Source organism: Microtus pennsylvanicus, chromosome 14 (genome assembly GCF_037038515.1).
Source record: "Microtus pennsylvanicus isolate mMicPen1 chromosome 14, mMicPen1.hap1, whole genome shotgun sequence".
Classification (NCBI taxonomy): domain Eukaryota; kingdom Metazoa; phylum Chordata; class Mammalia; order Rodentia; family Cricetidae; genus Microtus; species Microtus pennsylvanicus.
This window is the reverse complement of record NC_134592.1, coordinates 29,691,879-29,711,727: the sequence shown is the minus strand read 5'-3', so window position 1 is coordinate 29,711,727 and position 19,849 is coordinate 29,691,879. Positions and strand designations below refer to the sequence as shown.

Here is a 19,849-nt window from a genome sequence, read left to right as displayed (position 1 = left end):
GAGACATCTGAGGTGTGCATAAGCCAAGGTACCTAAGAATGTCACAAAGGAGGAGGGGTCAGCAGTGCTGGACACCCCTTAGAGAGTCCAGGAAGGCAGTTTACTGGACTTAGTAATGGGGGCATCTCTACAGATTCTGGGGCAGCTGTCTGGCTATGTGTGCCTGCACAGAACCACATACAGACTGGGTTCAGTAAGAATGTGCTGGAAGAATCCAGCAAGTAGACTTTGACATGTCTGTATTCCCCACCAAATGATAAGGGCCCCTTAGCTCCCTTGGCATCTCTCCCTCTCTTTTTGGCCTTCCCTTGTTTTCCTTCCATTTCCCCAGTACCCCATTCTGGTTTTTGTCTTAACCAGTGGTTATGGAGAATTCAATCTCCCATACAACACATACTCTCCTCCTCTCTCTCTCTCTCTCTCTCTCTCTCTCTCTCTCTCTCTCTCTCTCTCTCTCTCTGTCTCTCTGTCTGTCTCTGTCTGTCTGTCTCTCTCTCTCTCTCTGGTTCATTTACCTGTTCAGGCTCTGCCAACTTTATTATATATTACCTGGGCCCACCTGCCTAGGAATGGTGCCGCCCACAGAGGGCTAGGCCCTCCCACATCAGTCCTCAATCAAGGTACTCACAGGCCTGGCCGCAAGCCAGTCTAACCTTGAGTAATTCCTCAGCTGAGGTTCCCCCTTCCCCTGTGACTCTAGGTTGTGTCAAACTGACAATAAAAACTGACCAGAACAATCATTGTTTACTTAGGCAATTTTTAGTGACCACGATGGAGAATAGAAGAGACTTGGGAACTGAATAGCCAGAACTCAGAAAAAAAACAAAAAAACTTATTTTGTAATTGTTTAGAAGTCAAGGTCAGGAGGAGCTTGGGGGAGTGAGGTAGAGGCATTCTTTTGTGAGACTTGATGGAGCAGGCTCTACTTGAAAGAGCTGCAAGAAAAACAAAATAAATCTGTGGAAGAAAGCCAGGGTTTAGGAGAGGCCAGAGATGGAGAGAACGCGTGGTGAATGCAGACCGGACCTCTTCTCATTGTCTGCATGCCAGTAATTCCCGTGGAGCCGGCTGATAGTAAAACACTCATTTAGCAGTGATACCTCACATGAGAAGGCTCCTGAGGCTGTAATCAGTGCCAGACGGAAACATTGCTGGCCACATACTTTTGTCCAGTGTAATAGAGAGTTATGTCCCGTCTTCATTCTATCCTTGGCTTTTTGTGTGTAGCTTTTTATATCATTCTTGCAGTGGCTACTCTAGGAGCTAGACTACAAATTCCTAACCTACGTGTATATGATGTGGGGACCTTGCACTGCAGGGTGAGTCCCATTGTTTCCTTCCGTCTTCTGTGCTATCCACAACACATATTTTAAAAGCATGTGCATTATAACTTACACAGAACACGTTGTAATCTCAGCTTAGAATTTTTAGCATTTCCTCTCTGTAGCTTAGACAACATTCATTACCTGGCATTTTTTCCCTTCCTTTCTTCCTTTCTTTCATTTTTAGATTTGTTTTTTCTTTTTTTAAAGATTTATTTGTTTTTATATTTTATGTATATGAACACTCTATCTTAATGTATGCCTGCAGGCCAGAAGAAGCATCAAATACCATTATAGGTGTTGTGAGCCACCATGTGGGTGCTGGGAATTGAGCTCAGGACTTCTGGAAGACCAGCCGGTGCTCTTAACCTCTGAGGTATCTCTCCGGCCCTCACCTGGCATTGTTTACCGGGGACTGTTCTGTTTGGTTTGTCTGAAAGTGTTCTCATTTCGTCTTTACTTTTCAAGGATATTCTCTTTGTATGTAGAATCCTAAACTAACTTTTTTTTTCTTTTTCCTCAGAATTGCCAGAATCAGCTAGGTTTAGGGGCACAATTCTCCTAACCCCAGCAACGTGGGAGGCAAAGACAGGAAGATCAGTGCAAATGTGAGGCTAGCCTGATCTATACAGTGAGTTCCAGGGTAGCCAGGGCTATGTGGGAGACCCCATCTCAAAACAGAACAAGATTGCTATTCCTTTGACCGCAGGCGTTCATTGTAACTGGTGAAGATGGTTTTATATGTAAATCTTGTTCCCAGCAGGCGGCTGCAGAGGCAGGGGATCAGTGTCCCAGGGCTAGCCTGGGTCATGTTGTTCAGCTTCACTGACTGACTGACATCTAATTTTTAACAGTTTGCCAGAGATGCTCCCAGATGTGATTTTCTGTATATTTATTTTGTTGGGATTTGCTGGATTTTTCATACCTGTATGTTGGATTTTTTTTTTCCAGAGTTAGAGATATTTAGGCCAGGTTTTTCTCAGATAGCTGCTCCCATCCGAGTACTAATCTGGCCGACCCTGCTTAGCTTCCGGGATCAGGTGCATTCTGGGAGGTGTGGCAGTAGACCTAAATAGCATCTCATCCCCAGGCCTCGCTCCCTGTTCCTGGACACTCTATGTTAGACGGCTCGCGCTTCTGTCAGATGAGCTATGCTGCTCTTCCCTGTGGAGCGTTGCTAGCTTTGTGTCCCCCCTTTTCTGTTTTTGTTCCTTCACATCGAGTCTTTTTTTTGTTTTTAATTATTTTATTTAATGTGCATTGCTGTGAGGATGTCAGATCCCCTGGAACTGGAGTTACAGCCTCGAGCTGCTACGTGGGTGCTGGGGAATTGAACTTGGGCGCTTTCCTAGAGCAGTATATACTCTTAACCACTGAGCCATTTTCCCAGCCCCCTTGAATACATTTCTAACTGTTTCTTTAAAGCCTTTGCCTATTCCAACATCTGGGTCATGTGAAGTCAGTGTTTTTCCTAGGCTTTTTAATTTTGACCTTGGGTCATGGATTTCTTGGCTACACATGTCCAGTAGTTTTTATTTCTATATGAAACACTGTACCGTTACATTATAGAAACTTGGATTATATTGTTCTATCTGGATTTTGTTTTAGCAAATAGGTCACTAAACTTGCATAGTGCTTGAAAAGTTAATCTCTCCAAGAGTTGGAGAGATCGGGGTGTGCTGTTCAAAGGCATGGGAGAAGGCCTTCCTACAGAGCCTCCTGCAAAATGACAAAGTTAATCAGCCATGCCTTTGTGACAGTCCTTCGTCACCCAGGAGCAGTGCCTTCAGCCTGTGTTGTTTGAGAAGAATGGGAAGGGGCTGGAGAGATGGTGGTTTAGGTGACTGCAGCTCATCTAGAGGACTAGAGTTCAATTCCCAGCACCCACGTTAGGCAGTGCATAACCACCTGCAACTTTAGTGCAGGGATCCGAGACACACGCACACTCATACGCACACACACAGACACACACAGACACACGTATGCACACATGCACATCACATAAGTAAAAGTGAATCAGAGAGGAAAGATTTACCTGAGGCATTAGTGACAGCAGCATCTTCCAGCACTAGAATTTGAGGACATTTTTAACAAATGATAAAAAACCAAAAACCAAAGTTTTAAGTTTTCATAAGTAAATTAATTCAGTGTAAAAGAACAGTTTATCATCTTGGTTTGTGTCTTTATAATTTTGGTAGATTATATAGTTTCATTCTTTAATACAATGAAGGTCGGAGAAAATGGTGGGTTTTTAATACATATATATATTCTTATTGATTTTTATTGAGCTCTACATTTTTCTCTGCTTCCCTCCCTACCTCTTCCCTCCCCTTCAACCCTCTCCCAAGGTACCCATGCTCCCAATTTACTCAGGAAATCTTGTCTTTTCCTACTTCCCATGTAGATTAGATCCATATATGTCTCTCTTAGGGTCCTTATTGTTGTCTAGGTTCTCTAGGATTGTGATTTGTAGGCTGGCTTTCTTTGCTTTATGTTTAAAAGCCACCTATGAGTGAGTACATGTGATAATTGTCTTTCTGTGCCTGGGTTACCTCACTCAAAATGTTTTCTAGCTCCATCCATTTGCCTGCAAGTTTCAAGATGTTATTTTTTCTGCTGTGTAGTATTCCATTGTGTAAATGTACCACATTTTCCTACAGTCTAGGGGCATTTAGGTTGTTTCCAGGTTCTGGCTATGACAAACAATGCTGCTATGAACATAGTTGAGCACATGTCCTTGTGGTACGATTGAGCATCCTTTGGATATATACCCAAAAGTGGTATTCCTGGGTCTTGAGGAAGGTTGTTTCCTAATTTTTGAGAAATTGCCACACTGACATCCAAAGGGGCTGTACCAGCTTTCACTCCCACCAGCAATGGAGGAGTGTTCCCTTTATCCCACAACCTCTCCAGCATAAGTTGTCATCGGTATTTTTGATCTTGGCCATTCTTACAGGTGTAAGATGGGATCTCAGAGTTATTTTGATTTTATTTCTCTGATGACTAAGGATGTTGAACATTTCCTTAAGTGTCTTTCAGTCATTTTAGATTCCTCTGTTGAGAGTTCTCTGTTTAGGTCTGTACTCCATTTTTTTTAATTGGATTATTTGTTCTTTTGGTGATCAATTTCTTGAGTTCTTTGTATATTTTGGAGATCAGACCTCTGTCTGATGTAGGGTTGGTGAAGATCTTCTCCCATTCTGTAGGCTGTCATTTTGTCTTGTTGACCGTGTCCTTTGCTTTACAGAAGCTTCCCAGTTTCAGGAGGTCCCATTTTTTAATTGTTTCTCTCAGTGTCTACTGGAGTTATAATTAGGAAGTGGTTCCTGTGCCAATGCATGCAGGTGTACTTCCCACTTTGTCTTCTGTGAGGTTCAATGTGGCTGGCTTTATGTTGAGGTCTTTGATCCATTTGAACTTGAGTTCTGTGCATGGTGATAGATATGGGTCTATTTTCATTCTTCTACATGTTGATATCAAATGGTGGGTTTTTTAAGGTTAAAAAATCAATTCTATCTTGGAGTGGTGGCCACACCCTTAATTCCAGCACTCAGGATGTAGAGGCAGGAGAATCTCTGTGAGTTTGAGGCCAGCCTGGTCTACAAAAGACAGCCAGGGCAACACAGAGAAACCCTGTCTCAAAAAGTAAAACAACTACAGCCAAAATAATCTAGTACTTTTAACCATGCCCTAAGAACCCATACAAAATCTTGCTGTTTGAAATATTGAGGGACCATGAAATTTGGGGATTCAGGAGTCGGGGAACACTCCTGAAGGAATCTAAAGTCTTGGGAGGATTACAGGGGCCACTTCTGAAATGATGGGGAGTGGCCAGACTGAAGCGTTAGCCGTGCTCTTGCTGTGCACTGGCAGTTCCTACTGAATTCTTAGGGCTGAAACAAGATAAAGGACTGCAGTGTAGAACCTGATGTCCCTGAGTCACCGCTGGGGCACAGAGTAGGGGATGGGGGAGGGATGGAGCTTGGCAGTCCGCTTGGGGTCTCACACAGTGGGCAGGTAGCCCAGGGATCGCTGGCTTCTTCCAATCACCCCCACTTCTTTTCCGTGGTCGCCCCTAGGGAACCACACAAGAGCTCAGATTTCTCCCGGCATGCTTCAGCCCTCAGCTTGCTCCAAGTTCTTCTCTGGATTTGGTTGGGATGGCAAGTTTTGACTGATTATACAGAGCCACAGAGTCACAGGTGCCAGGAGGGGTAGCTTTTTCAAGGCCAGGAATTCACACCCCTCCATGCCGCGCGCGTCTTACTACACACACATGCTGGATTCATTTGAACAAGTGAGAAAGAGTAAAGAGAATGGCAAAAATGTATAGGCTTTGATTTATTATGAAAGCTGAGGAGAATGTTTATGTTGGCCAAGTAACCAAGTGTGTGGGGAACCGGGCATGTCTTCGTTAGCGCCTGGAAGGTATGTGGACCCAAGAAGAGGAGTGGAGAGCGCTGGTTTTAGTATGACCCAAGGGGATATAATTCAGAGATACTGTCCAAGATGGGCAGATCCAGGGTGAATTTTAAGCATGATTTTCAGGGCTGAAAAGTGTTCCTTTTAGTGTCTTCTGCAACTCTTGGCAGCCATGTCCCAGGAGCGACTCAGAGTGGACAGTCTGATGCCTCTCAGGTGTAATGTCACCAGACCACTTGCCAGACAACATGGCTTCCTGAGCATCACAGTGACGGTCCAGTGAGAGAAGAGCTTGGGTTTCTCATCTTGGTTTCTCTCTTATGAAGTGAGGTAGGATAATTATTAGATTCTGGAACTAAGCATGCCCAGGGCAGGCCCTGCAGTGATTGCCTTTGCACTGTCTTTGCCCTCGTCATGAAGAATATTTCCTCCAAAGCCTGCATTTGATCATGGTCATTGTTCTTGATGGTACACGCTCACAACATGAGGTGGCAGTGACTTACCAAGGTTTTTACGGTAGACCTGCCAGAGACTTGTGACCTTCCTCATCTTACACAAGAAAGCAGGCTCAGTGAAGGTGTGACCAGCCTAAGTCAGAGAGCTATCAAAAGGCAGTTCTAACCTTTGAACCCAGACCCTTCCCTTCCTCCTGCTTCTGCATCTTTTCAAACTACAGCTTCCCTGTTACTTCTTTCTGGTGAGCTCACTTCTCTCCCCTCTGTTCGTTCCCTCATTCCTCAGAGCTGGTCTGCTCGGTGTAAGGAGGCTGTCCTGGGCTCACGGCAGTTCACAGCTGCCTTTGAAATGCATGCCTTTACATCATACGAGCTGACACTGTTTGCCCTGGTGTCCAAGTTATCGTGGGTTATTTTGGGTTCTCGCTTTTTAATCCTCCCCTCAGTGTAAGCCAAGTGTAAGCAGAGTAGAAGTTAGCCCTAACTGCTCGCTTGTTCTCCTGTATTATAGGTTGTTCACATCATTGTTGCGTACCTCTCACTCTTGGTGTAGAAAATGAGGTTTCAATTTGGCTTCTCAGGTCTTCTCCTTAATGTCAGGACAGATGCATTGATCAAGTTGTTTGGAGGCTTCTTGAGTCTATCCTTAAGTGACCTTGTCTGTGACCATTACATTCAACACTACATCCTAGCTGTGCACATAGCACATAGCCGTAAGGGAGTCTCAACTGGTTCAGGGCAAGTTCTGCTGCCTATTGACCTGGCTTTCAGTCCTTGTTCTGCCTCTTACAAATGATATGGTTTTAGGTAAGTTAGCTTCAGCTTTACTTTCTCATCTGCGAACTTGGTATTATCGGAGGGCCTTCGGTGAGTTGAGACGCAGCAAAAGCAGGCTTCCCTCGCATCCTGGTTGTCATTCTTACTGACCCTTAATCAGAATGTTCTTTTGTCATGCCCAGAGTGGCTCTTTCAATCAAGCCTTTTTTTTTTGGTTTGTTGAGACAGGGTTTCTCTGTAGCTTGAGCCTGCTCAGAACAGGTCATTTTGGTCCAACAATCAATCACTGCTTAGAAGTGAAACAGATGAGAGGGTGGCAGGACAGGGCCTTCCAGGCACATGCCAGGTATGTGGAGGCCTGGTTATGCCTTGTGTGTTTCGAATGAGCTGCCGCGGGGCCTGGAACCCAGGGATATTCCAGGGGAACAAAAAAGCCTGGAGCTGAATTTGTCTTTCAAGGAATAGGAACCAAATGGACTGTTGACTGCTGTGTGACCAGTGAGTGGTACAAGGGACACGCTATGTCACAACTCTTCTGAAGGCCTTTTGTTTGTATTTTGTTTTTTCAAGGCAGGGTTTCTCTGTGTAGCCTTGGCTGTCCTGGAACTCAGTCTGTAGACCAGGTTGGCCTTGAACTCACAGAGATCTACCTGCTTCTGCCTCCCGAGTGCTGTGATTAAAGTCGTGTGCCACCACTGCCCGACTCTGATCAAGTCTTGTTGCTTATGTCTCTTATTTGTTGCCGGTAGCCTGGTCTTCTCTGCTCCTGACCCATCTCCTTCATATCCACTCATATGGGCGATAAATGTTCCATTTCACATATTTTTTTTTGGCCAAAGTACCTGCTCCAAGAATTTGAAATACTGTAGCTCATAGCCCCACAGAGGCATGGGATTGTACACAGAAGAGATTCTTCTAACTTGAGGCAACACCCAGGATCGTGCAGTTGGTTAGTAGCTGTGTTACATGGTGTTCTTTTACCCTAATTTCATAGTGCATATGTTCACAAGAGAGCATATTCCAACATACAGTGTGATGACTCTCTCTAGGGACAGAGAGGTGCTTTTATCTAAAGGCACAGTGGGGGCGCGGGCATTGTAGGTCAGTGGTAGAGCTTTTGTCTAGTGTGCTTGAAGCTCCGGGTCAGTCTCCAGCCAACAAGACCAAATAAGCAACGAAGGCGCCTTTCCCCGTCGCTTCCGCTCATGTCAGGGATCACAAGACCTGATGTGTCTGGTGGAAAGTTATTTTCTGGCTGTGGCATTAGGAATTCCTGGCCATTAAGTAGAGAATGTCTGCGCTGCTGTTACACTCGTCTTTTTATTTTTTATTTTTTTATTGAGCCGGCACATCCGTGGACAGTGTGCACAGTGTGCCCGCCTCCACACCAGCCCCGCTCTTCTGCTCTTTGTTAGCCTGAACTTTATACTGTGGCTTCCTCCCTGGCTGGGTCATCTCTTCATTACAAACAGAAACATCTGGAAAAGTAGGGGGACAATGCTACAAGGTACAGCCTGTACTCCTCATGAGACCCAACTGTAGCTAACACTTACCCTGTTTGCTTATAGTTTGGAAAATATTTTAGATATAACAGTTATGCTTTGAGTATAGTCTCTGTTGGGCTACAGCGTCTCACCATTTATCTCAAGTGACTTATTCCTAAGAAACTAGGTGTCACTCTCGATGTCCCCACCTCAGCGTCATCTGTCACTCAGGGCACCCTCATTTCCTATCTCTAAAATTATTGCTTGTTCCTCTGTTTTTGTTTTGTTTTTCAAGACAGGGTTTCTCTGTGTAACAGAAGCTTTGCTGTTTCAGAACTTCCTTTGTAGACCAGGCTGGTCTTACCTGATTTCCAGCTTACTGGAAATGAGATCGGAAGGCTTGATTAGATTCCAGAGGAACATTCTTGGCAGGGATCTTTCCGGGGTGGTGCTGTGCCCTTCAAGAGATGGCACGCCACGTCCATTGTTACCGCTGTGAAGTGTGCTGGCTGAGCTGGGGTGGCGACAGACACGGCCTTCCTTAAGAAGCACTTGCTTCCTCGCAGCTAGTACTTAATCTATAAGGCAAATTTTCTTTTTGGAACCATGAAAACCAATTCTTCCCAGTCAGTCTTCCACCCATGGCTTTGGTGGCCATTAACGCCCAGATTTCTTTCTTTCTTATTTGTAAAATAATTGTGTTCTGGGTCCATTTCAGTTTGTTCTTTCACAGAGAGAGTTGTGTTTACTCTCACAAGGGTTCAGTTGTAAGCTCAGATGATCCATGGCCCTCCTTGACCTTAAATCCACTGTGGGAAAACTCCGCTCTATGATGTCTTAGCGTGAGACTCAGGGTTTAGGCAGGAGACAGGAAGTCCTTGGTGATGTACTAGCGTAGGAGTACTGAGTGGCAGAATGGATACCGACCCCTGCCGAGTATAAGCACCTGTATAGCTGGAGCAAGGAAGGAAGTTCCTTTTCAGTCAGTGACCAAAGTTCAAACTGAAGAAGGCTGGTGTGAACTTTGCGCTAGACCCTCACTTAATTACGTGTCTGTGCGTTCCTGTGTGCGTGCACAGGGCATTCCTGTGTGCTTGAATACGTGGCATTTCTGTGTGCATGCACAGGGCATTCCTGTGTGCGTGCACAGGGCATTTCTGTGCATTTGCACACTGGGCATTTCTGTATGCTTGCTCTGGCATTTTGAAACAGATCACCCTCGGAATTGAGAACCCTGATGATCCTGACTCATTTGGGGGGGATGTTGGGAGTGGGCTTTCTCCAGAGCTCCCGGGAGCACGTGCTCAGGCTCCAAACCCGAAAGGCTCCTTTTTTGGCACTGCGGCATCTTTGTGTGTCGGCATCTTAGGAATCTGGGGGAACCATATAAAGATCAGAAATGAGGCTGGCCCGAGAGGCTCCCTCTGACATGGTAATTCCAGTTCGTTGAATCCTGGCCCACTCGGATGAGACCATATAAAGAGGCTGCTTCCTGAGTTTCCCGCGCTCTGCCTCTCCCGGGCTTCTTTTTGTAGCATGCTGGTATTTCAAGACTGCAGCCGTGGTCACGTGCTCACAACCCTCTACTCGCAGTCGTTCCTGCCCTGGGTTTATTTTTGGAGACAGTACATTTTTGCTTCTCTATGCGGAGCTATGCGGGGTCCTGCCCCCTCCACCCGGCAGCGGCAGCCCCAGCAGGCTATGATTAGTTCCCACACTCGAGATGTGGCTTGGTTTTCCAGAGAGAACAGAGGGATGCTGCTGTCACCAGGCCTCATTTCTGCCCTTCATGGGGTTATATAATCCAAGAATCCTCTTTACAAAAAACTGTGTGTGTGTGTGTGTGTGTGTGTGATGTCATCTGGCAGAAAGTCAGCCAAAGTTGGAAATGGCTTTTCTGACTGATATTTTGGGGTCTTACCTCTGGATCTCAGAAGCAGAGTCGTTTGAAGGATAAGCTGGGACTTTGGAATTTGAGGGTCAGTCCTCTCTTCTGGCTCTGAAGATCATTGGGACTGTATATTCTTTCCTCCCCAACACAGGAATAACATCACTGTCTCGTTCAGAGCACCTTTAGGAACAGAGCGTGCTAGCCTCCAAGGTGCTCCCAGGCAAGTTCTGCACTTGATGGACTCCCGGGAAGCAGGGTGGCAACTGTCTTCTTAGCCTGCCTGAAGCCTGGGGGTCTCCTTCCAAGGAGGGACCCCAGCAAACTCTTTCCCCTTTAAACGAATGGGTCATTATGGAGAGAACTCAGGCATGTACGAGCTAAGACAAAAGAATGAATCACACATTCATGTCTCTTCTGGTCCTATCCAGACCTGAAGGGCAGGATGGAGAGGGATCTGTGGCCCCCGTGGGAGAAGAATGACTGCAGCTGGGGCTTAAAGCACCGAGCTGGGTAGGACCTTCGGGACTGCAGGACTCCTGCCTCTGAGCTGTGACCTTTAGGAAGGAAAGGCACGTGGGTCTCAAAAGGAACATTATGAGTGGTCTAGCCTCAGGTTGTCCTGTGTTTCAGCTTGTTCCTGGAAGGTCTTGGGACTCTTAGAGATGGAGATTCTTGGGTGCCTAGATGTCACCAGAGCTTCCAGGAAGGGCATCAAGGCAACCAGGGGATGGACAGTCCATGTAGAAGAAACCAGTTGATTTTCTGAAACTGCACTGTCCGAAGCCAGCCATCAACTTCCATGTCAAGTAGACCGTCTGCACTTAGTTTAAGAAGCGGCAGTGCCAGCAGGGTGCACCTGACATCACTTGGCTTGCATTGTCAATGCTCAGGATGCATCCCCAGGATATTCCCAGGTTCCCTGACCATGACATTGATGGAGCTACAGAATTTGCTCTTGGTTGTGTGCTGTTTCTGGTATCACTATCACGTCACCATCCCTGCTGTCACATACACACACCCTTGGGTTGTGTGTCTATCTGTCTGCCTGCTTGCCTTTTCCAGTGCTGGGAATCAGATTCAGTTAGGCAAGTGCTCTTCTCGTGAGCTGCACTGAAGCCCTTCTCATGCATTTCTCAATCCAGGACAAGACTCACTTTCTTCTCATCACTTCCCTGACTTGGTCTTCCTTTGTGTGTCCTGGGTTGGCACCATTCTCTTTGCCCTTCAGCTGTGTGCCGAGTCCTGGGAACATGCTTGTCAGAGCAGTCTTTAAGATGCCCCAGGACAAAGTGGCTTCATGAGCCAGCCACCAGGGTGACAAGAAAGGGCAAAGCTTCCTGGAGCTCTCCTCTGCCTAAGGGGAGGTCTCACCTCAGCCTCAGCTCTGCCTCCCTGGAGCACTGCGGCTCCCTGAACTCATGTCTGCCACTGCCACCGTTGTGGCCTCCTGGGTTTACCTTCAACCTGATGTGTGTTCACACAGATTTCACCCAGCCCTGAAGTTTGCCTCCTGTTGGCCTCATTGAACTAGGAACATCTGAAGACAAGGAGGGCATAGTTTTCTGTCTCTGCACCAGGAATGAAGTTGAACCCTGCAGAAGACTCCGTGTAATTTGGAATAGCGGGTAATGAAGTCTGTCTCCTCCAGCCAGGATGTTTATGTGACCTTGACAGGACTCTCAGGCCTGGAGACCATTTCCAGTTCTTGGTCTCAGTAATCAACCCAGAGTGTAAACATTCCCCACCAGGAGATGGACCTCTCCCTCTGAATGCGCAGGTTCCAGTTCTGCAGACTGCTGAGTCCTGCCTGTCCCTTCTCACCTCCTCCGGTACTAGCCTGTCTGTCAACCCAGCTTGGTTTAGAACAGCCATGGAAATCCAGCTCCCAGTGTGTCTAGGAGGGTATTTCGGAAAGGTTAATTGACAGAGGGTGCAAGTACCAGTCGTGGGTGGGGAAGGAGACAGCAAGCTGTGCAGATGTACTCATCTCTCCTCATGATGACGAGATGCAGTGTGAGCTGTCCCACTCTCTGTCCACTGCGTCTTCCCTGACACAATGGCCCGCACCCTCAAACTCCAGCTAAAGCATACCCCTTTCCTGTTAAGTTTCTGCCATCCTCCACGCTGCCAACTGAGCCATCGAAAAGAAGCACCCAGTATGTCTCTTGTTGGCTGATTCTTACGATCAGTGGGAAGGCACACGTGTGCCTCCTGACTGCCCCAGTGCCCCCTGAGCTTAACCAAGACCCTAGTAGCTGGCGGGAGTCCTGTTGCCTACCTGTCTTTCCAGAGGTCTCCTTGCATACCCCCTCTCCTAGATGCTCCAGTGTTTGAGGAAGAGGAGGAGCAGCCTCCAGCATGGTGTATATTATGTCAGCTCTGGGAGGTGTCTGCCATTTGTGAAGAAAAACTTTGATTTTAGAGCTAGATGTCAAGCAGCTGGGCTTGGAGGACTAGCTGCTATGTGGCAGGATTGTTTCTCAGTCAAGGGCACCATTTTGTGACTGGGAAAGAATGGTGGCTGTGACCTGTAGGAGGGGAGCTCTTCGCTCTTCCCCAGTGGCCATGGCTTCCTGGGGCCTGGTTAGAGGTGAAGCCTCTCACCTTAGCTGCAATGCCTGAGGAGATCTGGCCTGCCTGAAAGGAGTCTGGCTTTAATTTTCCCTCAAACGATTGTGTGTTTGATTATGGTCTGGTCTTTCCTGTGTGACAGTAGTCATGGTGGTGACAGTGACGGTAGAAGACAGGCCTGGCACTGTTCTAGGCACTCAGCCGTCCTGTCAGCAGGCCACTCCCTCTCCATTTGAAGGGATTACTCAGAAGACACATTTCGGAAGTCTGTTAGCACCTCTGCTCCTTTTCTACACACCCTCCTTTCCCAGGTCGGACTTCCCCTCCCGACACTGTGACCACATGCAGAGAAGAGAAGAGCCAGTACGCAAGAGTCAGTCTCCTCCTGACCTGTCCTGGACTCCTGGCATCTTACAGAAAAGCTCCCCAACAGGCTGGGTGCTCCCCGTAATTTACCATCACAGGCTTTGCTTGAGTTCATCCTGTCTTTCCCGATACCTGAAGCAGAGAAATGGTTAGAGACCACACACCCAGGTGTCGGCTGCGCCAGCCTCAGGCCTTGGTTCTCAACCTTCCTGATGCCACGACCCTTTAGTACAGTTCTTTATGTTGCAGTGACCCCCCCCAACCGTAAAATAACTGTCATTTTTCTACTGTTATGAATCCTAATGTAAATATCTGATGTGCAGGTTGCCTGATGTGGGACCCCCATGAAAGGATCATTAGACCCCCAAAGTGGTTGCAACCCACAGGTTGAGAACCACTGAACTAATTAATGGTTACGTCAAAGTGTGTTCATTCTGCCCATTGGGCACGCCAGAAAAGATCACACTGCCTGTTTTTTTCTCAGAAACTGCATAGCCTCCCTCTCCCCATTTCTGGTAAGCAGCAGCAGAACAGAGAATTCTGTACCAGGGATAAAAACAGTGCCACAGTACAGTAGCAACAGAAGGAACATTAGCAGGAAGGAGCCAGAGGTGAGGACAGGTGAGGGACTGGCCACTTGTGTCCCCTGCCCCCGGGGATGCTCCTGCTCAGCCTGAGTATTACTGGATATTCCAGTTTGTCAAGACAGCTGGAAACTGACTTGTAGTGTGGAAATCTTCCAATTCTTAGATGGTATCATAAATTGAAAACAAACAAAAGAAATTGTGAGGCCAAACAAAACACTGCAACCAATTAATGTCCACACTGCATCGTCTCAGGGAAAACAGGGCCATCCTCCAGTAGGTAGGCTTTTCTCGATTTAAGAGATTTATGTGCATGCATGCATGAGCATGTGTGGGTGTGAACCTGTGCACATGCGTGAAGGCCCGAATAGGGCACCAGGTGTCCCTCTCCATCACTCCCTACCTGTTTCTTTTGAGGCAGGGACTTCTCCCGAGCCTGAAGCTGGAGTTTTCCTGGCTGGGCTGAAAGCCGGCCGGCCTCAGTGATCTCTGCATCTCTACTGTCTGCAGAGATGGGGTTAAATGTGTGCATGAGATGCCCTGATTGTTATTTGGGTGCTGGGATTTGAATTCTGGTCCTTATGATTAGAATAGTAAGCATTCTTAGTCACTGGACCATTTTTTTCTAGCCTACCCCACCCCCTTTTTGAGATAGTGTCTCTCTGTGTAGCCCAGGCTGGCCTTGAATTCATGACTCAGCCTCCCAAGTGCTGACATTATAAACAGGCTCTGCCTTGCCTGGCCATAAATCGGTTTAAAACATCTCAAGGGGCCTCAGTGTGGGTCAGTTCAGTTCAAACGTTTGTGCCTTCAACACACTGTCTTATGCATGGCAGGAGACAAGACAAGGTCCTTTGATTCTGCATATCACTTGGGTCCCTCTGCCTATTTAGAGAGGCCCTGCCCACTCTGTGCTGTCTGAAGAAGCCCCCTTACCTCTGCAGCTCAAGCCTGGATTCCTGGGGCAAGAAATCAAGTTGATTCTTTGTGGTTGTTTGTCTCACTGTGTCATTCGGGCTAGCCTCAAACTTGGAATCCTCCTGCTTCAGCCTCTTGAGTGCTAGGATTAGGGGCATGTGTCATCGGACCTGGCTCTACTTACTTCTGCCTGGGTCCAGTACACTGGGATTCAACCAGCTGTGTCTAAGGGAAAGCAGGGCATGGGATACACGGCTGCTTCTTTCAGTGCGTTAGGTGGACTGAGCAGCAAGGGCGTAGCCCCTTAGTACATGGTTGGGTCTCCCTGTGCCACCTCCAGGGACAGAAGGTAGATACTTTCAGCCTCTGCCTTTAGGTGGGGTTGGCCTGCAGGGGCCTCCTCTGGCTCTGTTGCCGGCCTCTAATGTGGAAAGCTGATTTTTTTTTTCCCAAGTGCTCAGTGAGGTGTGGGTGTTTTATTCCATGGCTTGGATCCTTCTCAGTCATTTCCAGCAGATCCTGGCTCCTACCACAGAAAGACCTTGTATGTAAATGGGACACTTGTTTGCCAGGCAGGAACACTGCTAAGCTGGTAGAAAAGAAAACTGATCACCATGTTAAAAACAAACGAACAAATAACAGAAACGGGCTGGGTGATAATGGTGCACACCTTTAATCACAGGTGAATCTCTGTGAGTTTGAGGCTAGCCTGTGGTGTGGGAAGTCCTTCTGTATATGTGTTGCTTTTATTGGTTAATGAATAAAGAAACTGCTTTCAGCCAATGGCTTAATAGAATATAGCCAGGCTGGAAAAGATACATATAGAGAGTAGACAGAGTCAGAGAGACGCCACATAGCCACCACCAGAGACAGATGTGCTGAAACCTTGCTGGTAAGCCACACTCATGTGGTGATACACAGATTAATAAAAATGGGTTAATTTAAGATGTAAGAGTTAGCCAGAAGTATGCTTAAGCTATTGGCCAAACAATATTGTAATTAATACAAATTTCTGTGTGATTATTTTGGGTCAGAGCATCTGGGGAACAAACGAGCAGCCTCCACCTAATGTAGGCCTCTGTGTGTTTCTTTGGGACTGAATGGCTGCGGGACCAGGAGGAACAGAAAGCTCCGCCAACAAGCCTGGCCTACAGAGCAAATTCCAGGATAGCCAGGGCTACACAGAAAAATGAAAAACAAAAAAAAACCTGTCTTGAAAAAAACCAAAACAACAACAAAACATCAAAAGCATTAGGCATGCAGGCATATTGAGAGGTATTTGCATCAAATGGTCCTATTAGACTTCAGAAAGGAGGGCACAGTGACATGACATTTCGGTCCAGGGGTCAGCAAACCACATCCTTCCCCCTCACAGTTGGCCCGTGGCCTGGATTTAGACTTTCTGTTTTGTTTTTGAAAGTCAGCTATACCGTTTGCCTTAGTATCAGAACTGTTTTTCTCTACAATGTCGGAGTTCAGTGGTCACACCAGACACTGTGTGTCCCGTGAAAGAGATACTTGCCTCCTAGTCCTTCGTAGAAGTTTGCTGACCCCTGTCACAGCCCATTTGTCAGAATGCCTCTCCAGACTGAGAGCCACAGCTAGAATTTTATGAAGTTCCTGGAAAAAGAAAACTGAGATTTCAAAAAAAACATTCCTGAAAGAATGCTGTGTAATTCAAAATAGGACGCGTTCTGGGTTGTTTCACTGGCTCAGGTATTTTAGAAGCTTGCTATTGGGTGGTATTTTTATTTCCACTGTGCTGGTTAAGAATTTGTCCAGTAGGCTTTCTGGCCGTGCCCATTCTAGGGGAGTGCTTGCTAGCCAAATGGCCAGCATCGTGTTTATGTCCGCTAAGCAAACCTTACTCTTAAATCTTCATTTTATTACTTTTATTCTTATAAAAGTAATATAAATAGGCCATTAGAAGTCAGAAAATTGGTAACAGCACAGGGATGAGCAATTTAAATTGCCCTTGTTGGGAGTCCCTATTATGTGTATAGAGCTAATGAACTAAGTAAAAATATTTGTGGCCATTTGCAAAGTCAGATCCTTATTCCTGCTGTTTTGAAATGTTTTTAATTAATGTATATGAACTTTGATATTTTTATAACATAGTTTTACATTATTTGCATATTATTTTGTATATATCCTTTTATTTAGTTTCTTATTGCTGTCTGTTTTGGTTGTTGACAAGTGTTGGTTACACAGAAATGACGTATATTCGTCTGTGTTTATGTCCTTGTGATAATTTCTGGCTTTAGAATTGCTGTCTTAGGGCTAGAGAGATGGCTCAGCAGGTTTCTCTTCCAGAAGACCTGGTTCCATCCCCCCAGCACCCACGTGGTGGCTCATAACCATCTGTTAACTCCAGTTCCAGGGGATCTGATGCCCTCTTCTGGCCATGATAGGCCTTGCACACATGTGGTATACAGATATACATTCAGGCAGAACATCCCCACACAGAGAAAGTAAAACTTAAGAAATCTTTAAAGAGGAAAAAGAAAAAAGGATTACTGCCTTAACAGGCATAAGCAGGCTGGAGAGATGGCTCAGGAGGTAAAACATCAGGTCCTCAGAACCCACATAAGAAGCTGGACATGGTAGTGCCGTCCTATAACCATAGGGAGGGAAAGACAGGTAGAGCCTTGCACCTCGTTGCTCAGCCAGCCTAGCCTGATCAGTGAAATCCCAGTTCAGTGAGAGACCTTGTCTAAAGCTGTCAATGTGGAGCTTTGGGTCTCCATACATGTGAATATATCCTCTATCCCCACATACATGCACACACCACATGTACACACACACACATATGCATGTACACACGCACATGCACACGCTGGAAATGCAGCTCACTGGTAGAGTTTGTACTTAGCATGAATGAGGCCCTGGGTTTATTTTCCAGACCTGAAAAAAACAAAAAACAAAACCTTGAGTATTTTAAGTCTTCAGTAGACGCTGCCAGCTGTCCGTTAGGAACAGTGTGCCGATCTCCACACCCACCAGGAGGAATGATGGGATGATTTCCATAGGAAATTAGAATTTATTTTCATATTTTTATTGGGGAAGTGCTTCAGTGGGCTAACTTGGTTCAGGTGACCTGAACCTGGTGCTCTGTGGTATTGGGAGGCACAAGCCGAGTGACTGCCGTCTGCTTCTCTCACACAGACTCCCCCACCAAAACCACCTCGACGGCAGGGAGGCTGGGCAGACGACTCCATAAAGGTGTCAAAGTGAGTACACCGCTCCCAGGGATAAGTTGGGGTGGGTAGGGCGCTATGGGGTTGGGGACGGGGGCGGCATGCCTGTGTTGTCATTTTTGTAACCTTACTGAGGCAAGTCACATGCCTTTTAGGTATACAACGTAATTGTTCTGGTTCTGCACCTGTTACCCGGTCAATTTTAGGACATTTTTTCTCCCATCCCATGAAACAATCCCTGTACCTCTTAACGTCCCTTTTCCACGAAACCCCAACTTCCCACCCATGGGCAGTAGTTGCTGTCTCTGACTTGCTTCTTCTGAGGTCTGTGTCAGTGGGCCCTGATTTATCCCATACTTTATGACTTCTCTCTTGCTTGACTGGCCATTTTTAAAGTCCGGCCCTGCTCCGTTCTTCATCTCTCCAGCCTGCTGGAATTGCCCATTAGTTTCTTGAATGAACTCTGTAGCAGAACGTAGTCTGCATCGGGCGTAGATCATTCATTCGTGAAGAACGGGACAGGTGTCCCCTCACCGCCTCGTTGGCATCTCATGTTTATCATAAGCCGGTGCTGGGAGCTGGTGGGAACACTGGCCCATGATAATTCAATATTGTCTTATTCTCTCCTCTCCTTTGGAGCTCCTAGAAGGAGCAACCAGTGCCACAGGCCTGTCACATCCCCTTTTGGTTGTGTGGGACTGTGGATGCTGGGTCCGTTCTTACCCAGCTGGATAAGGTTGAGCGAAGCGTTCAGGATCCTTGAGCCTCTGGATGTCAGTGCTGACAGGGTGGTGCGGGGGTTGAAGCAACAAGACCAGTGCTGTTGTGATAGCCAACCCCTTTCTCACCCCAACCATTCATCCTTATGCCAGAGGCCTTGTGGTTCCATGTTTAGTGATGGCAGAGCATGGTGATTGGGAGGCACAGAACCAGAATGCCTAGTTTCAAATCCTGACTCTGCTCCGTGTTACACCACAGAGATGCTTTGTGTACTGCTAGATGAAAGAACACCAACTGAGCTATGTCCCCAGCGTTACGAGCGTTTTTCAGTCTAGACGGAGATGGACCTCTTGGGCCATCCATGATAGTATCCATGTCTCTGGGAAGGTTTCCAAATGACATCTCTTGAGTCAAAAAGAACAGTTCCCCACTTCTGCCTGACTGTCACGTGGCAGCTGGTCCTCCCTAATTTTGCCCATAGGAATCCACTCACAGCCATAGGCATCTGATTCAGAAACACCTGGGTGTGGATTGTAGCACTAACTTCTGTGGCCGTGTCCACTTAGGGATGTCATTTAGCCTTATAAGAGAGCAGTAATAGGGCAGAGGCTGGAAGACACAGCACAGGAAAAGCTCTCGGGGCCTGCCCAGCCGGGTGCTAAGTTTATGGTAGTGTGTGCAATGCCCCAATTTGATCCCAATGTCACAGGAAACAACAGCAAAATTCTAACACTGATGCTTAAAACTATGGTGATTGGTAATAGCACGGCCCTCTCTTAGTTCCCAGATTATAAAATAAAGCCTTGTGGTGGTGGCTCACGCCTTTAATCCTAGCACTCAGGAGGCAAAGAGAGGCAGATCTCTGTGAGTTCAAGGCCAGCTTGGTCTACAAGAGCTAGTTCCAAGACAGGCTTCAAAACCTACAGAGAAACCTTGTCTCGAAAAACCAAAAGGAAAAAAACAAAACAAAAACAAAACACCAAACAGACCAACAAAATAGGAGGGTGTCTCTTGGGCAGTGCTAGCTGCCACCTGCATGCAGCTCCTGCTGTGAACCTCTGGCTTTCTTTAGTTCTTCCAGGCTGAACAAGTTTGGCTGCAGCTGGGTTTTCTGGATTCTCGAGTTTGATTCATTGTGTAAG

At 46.8% G+C, this 19,849-nt stretch overlaps 1 protein-coding gene across 1 annotated transcript in view; it reads left to right on the top strand.

The window, feature by feature from the left end:
• The window catches only part of Ift43 (intraflagellar transport 43), a 79,112-nt gene that overhangs the window by 12,088 nt on the left and 47,175 nt on the right, over positions 1 to 19,849 (top strand). The window contains exon 3 of the mRNA XM_075948055.1: positions 17,956 to 18,020. Coding sequence (XP_075804170.1) covers positions 17,956 to 18,020 — 65 coding nt within the window. The remainder of the gene's footprint in view (positions 1 to 17,955; positions 18,021 to 19,849) is intronic.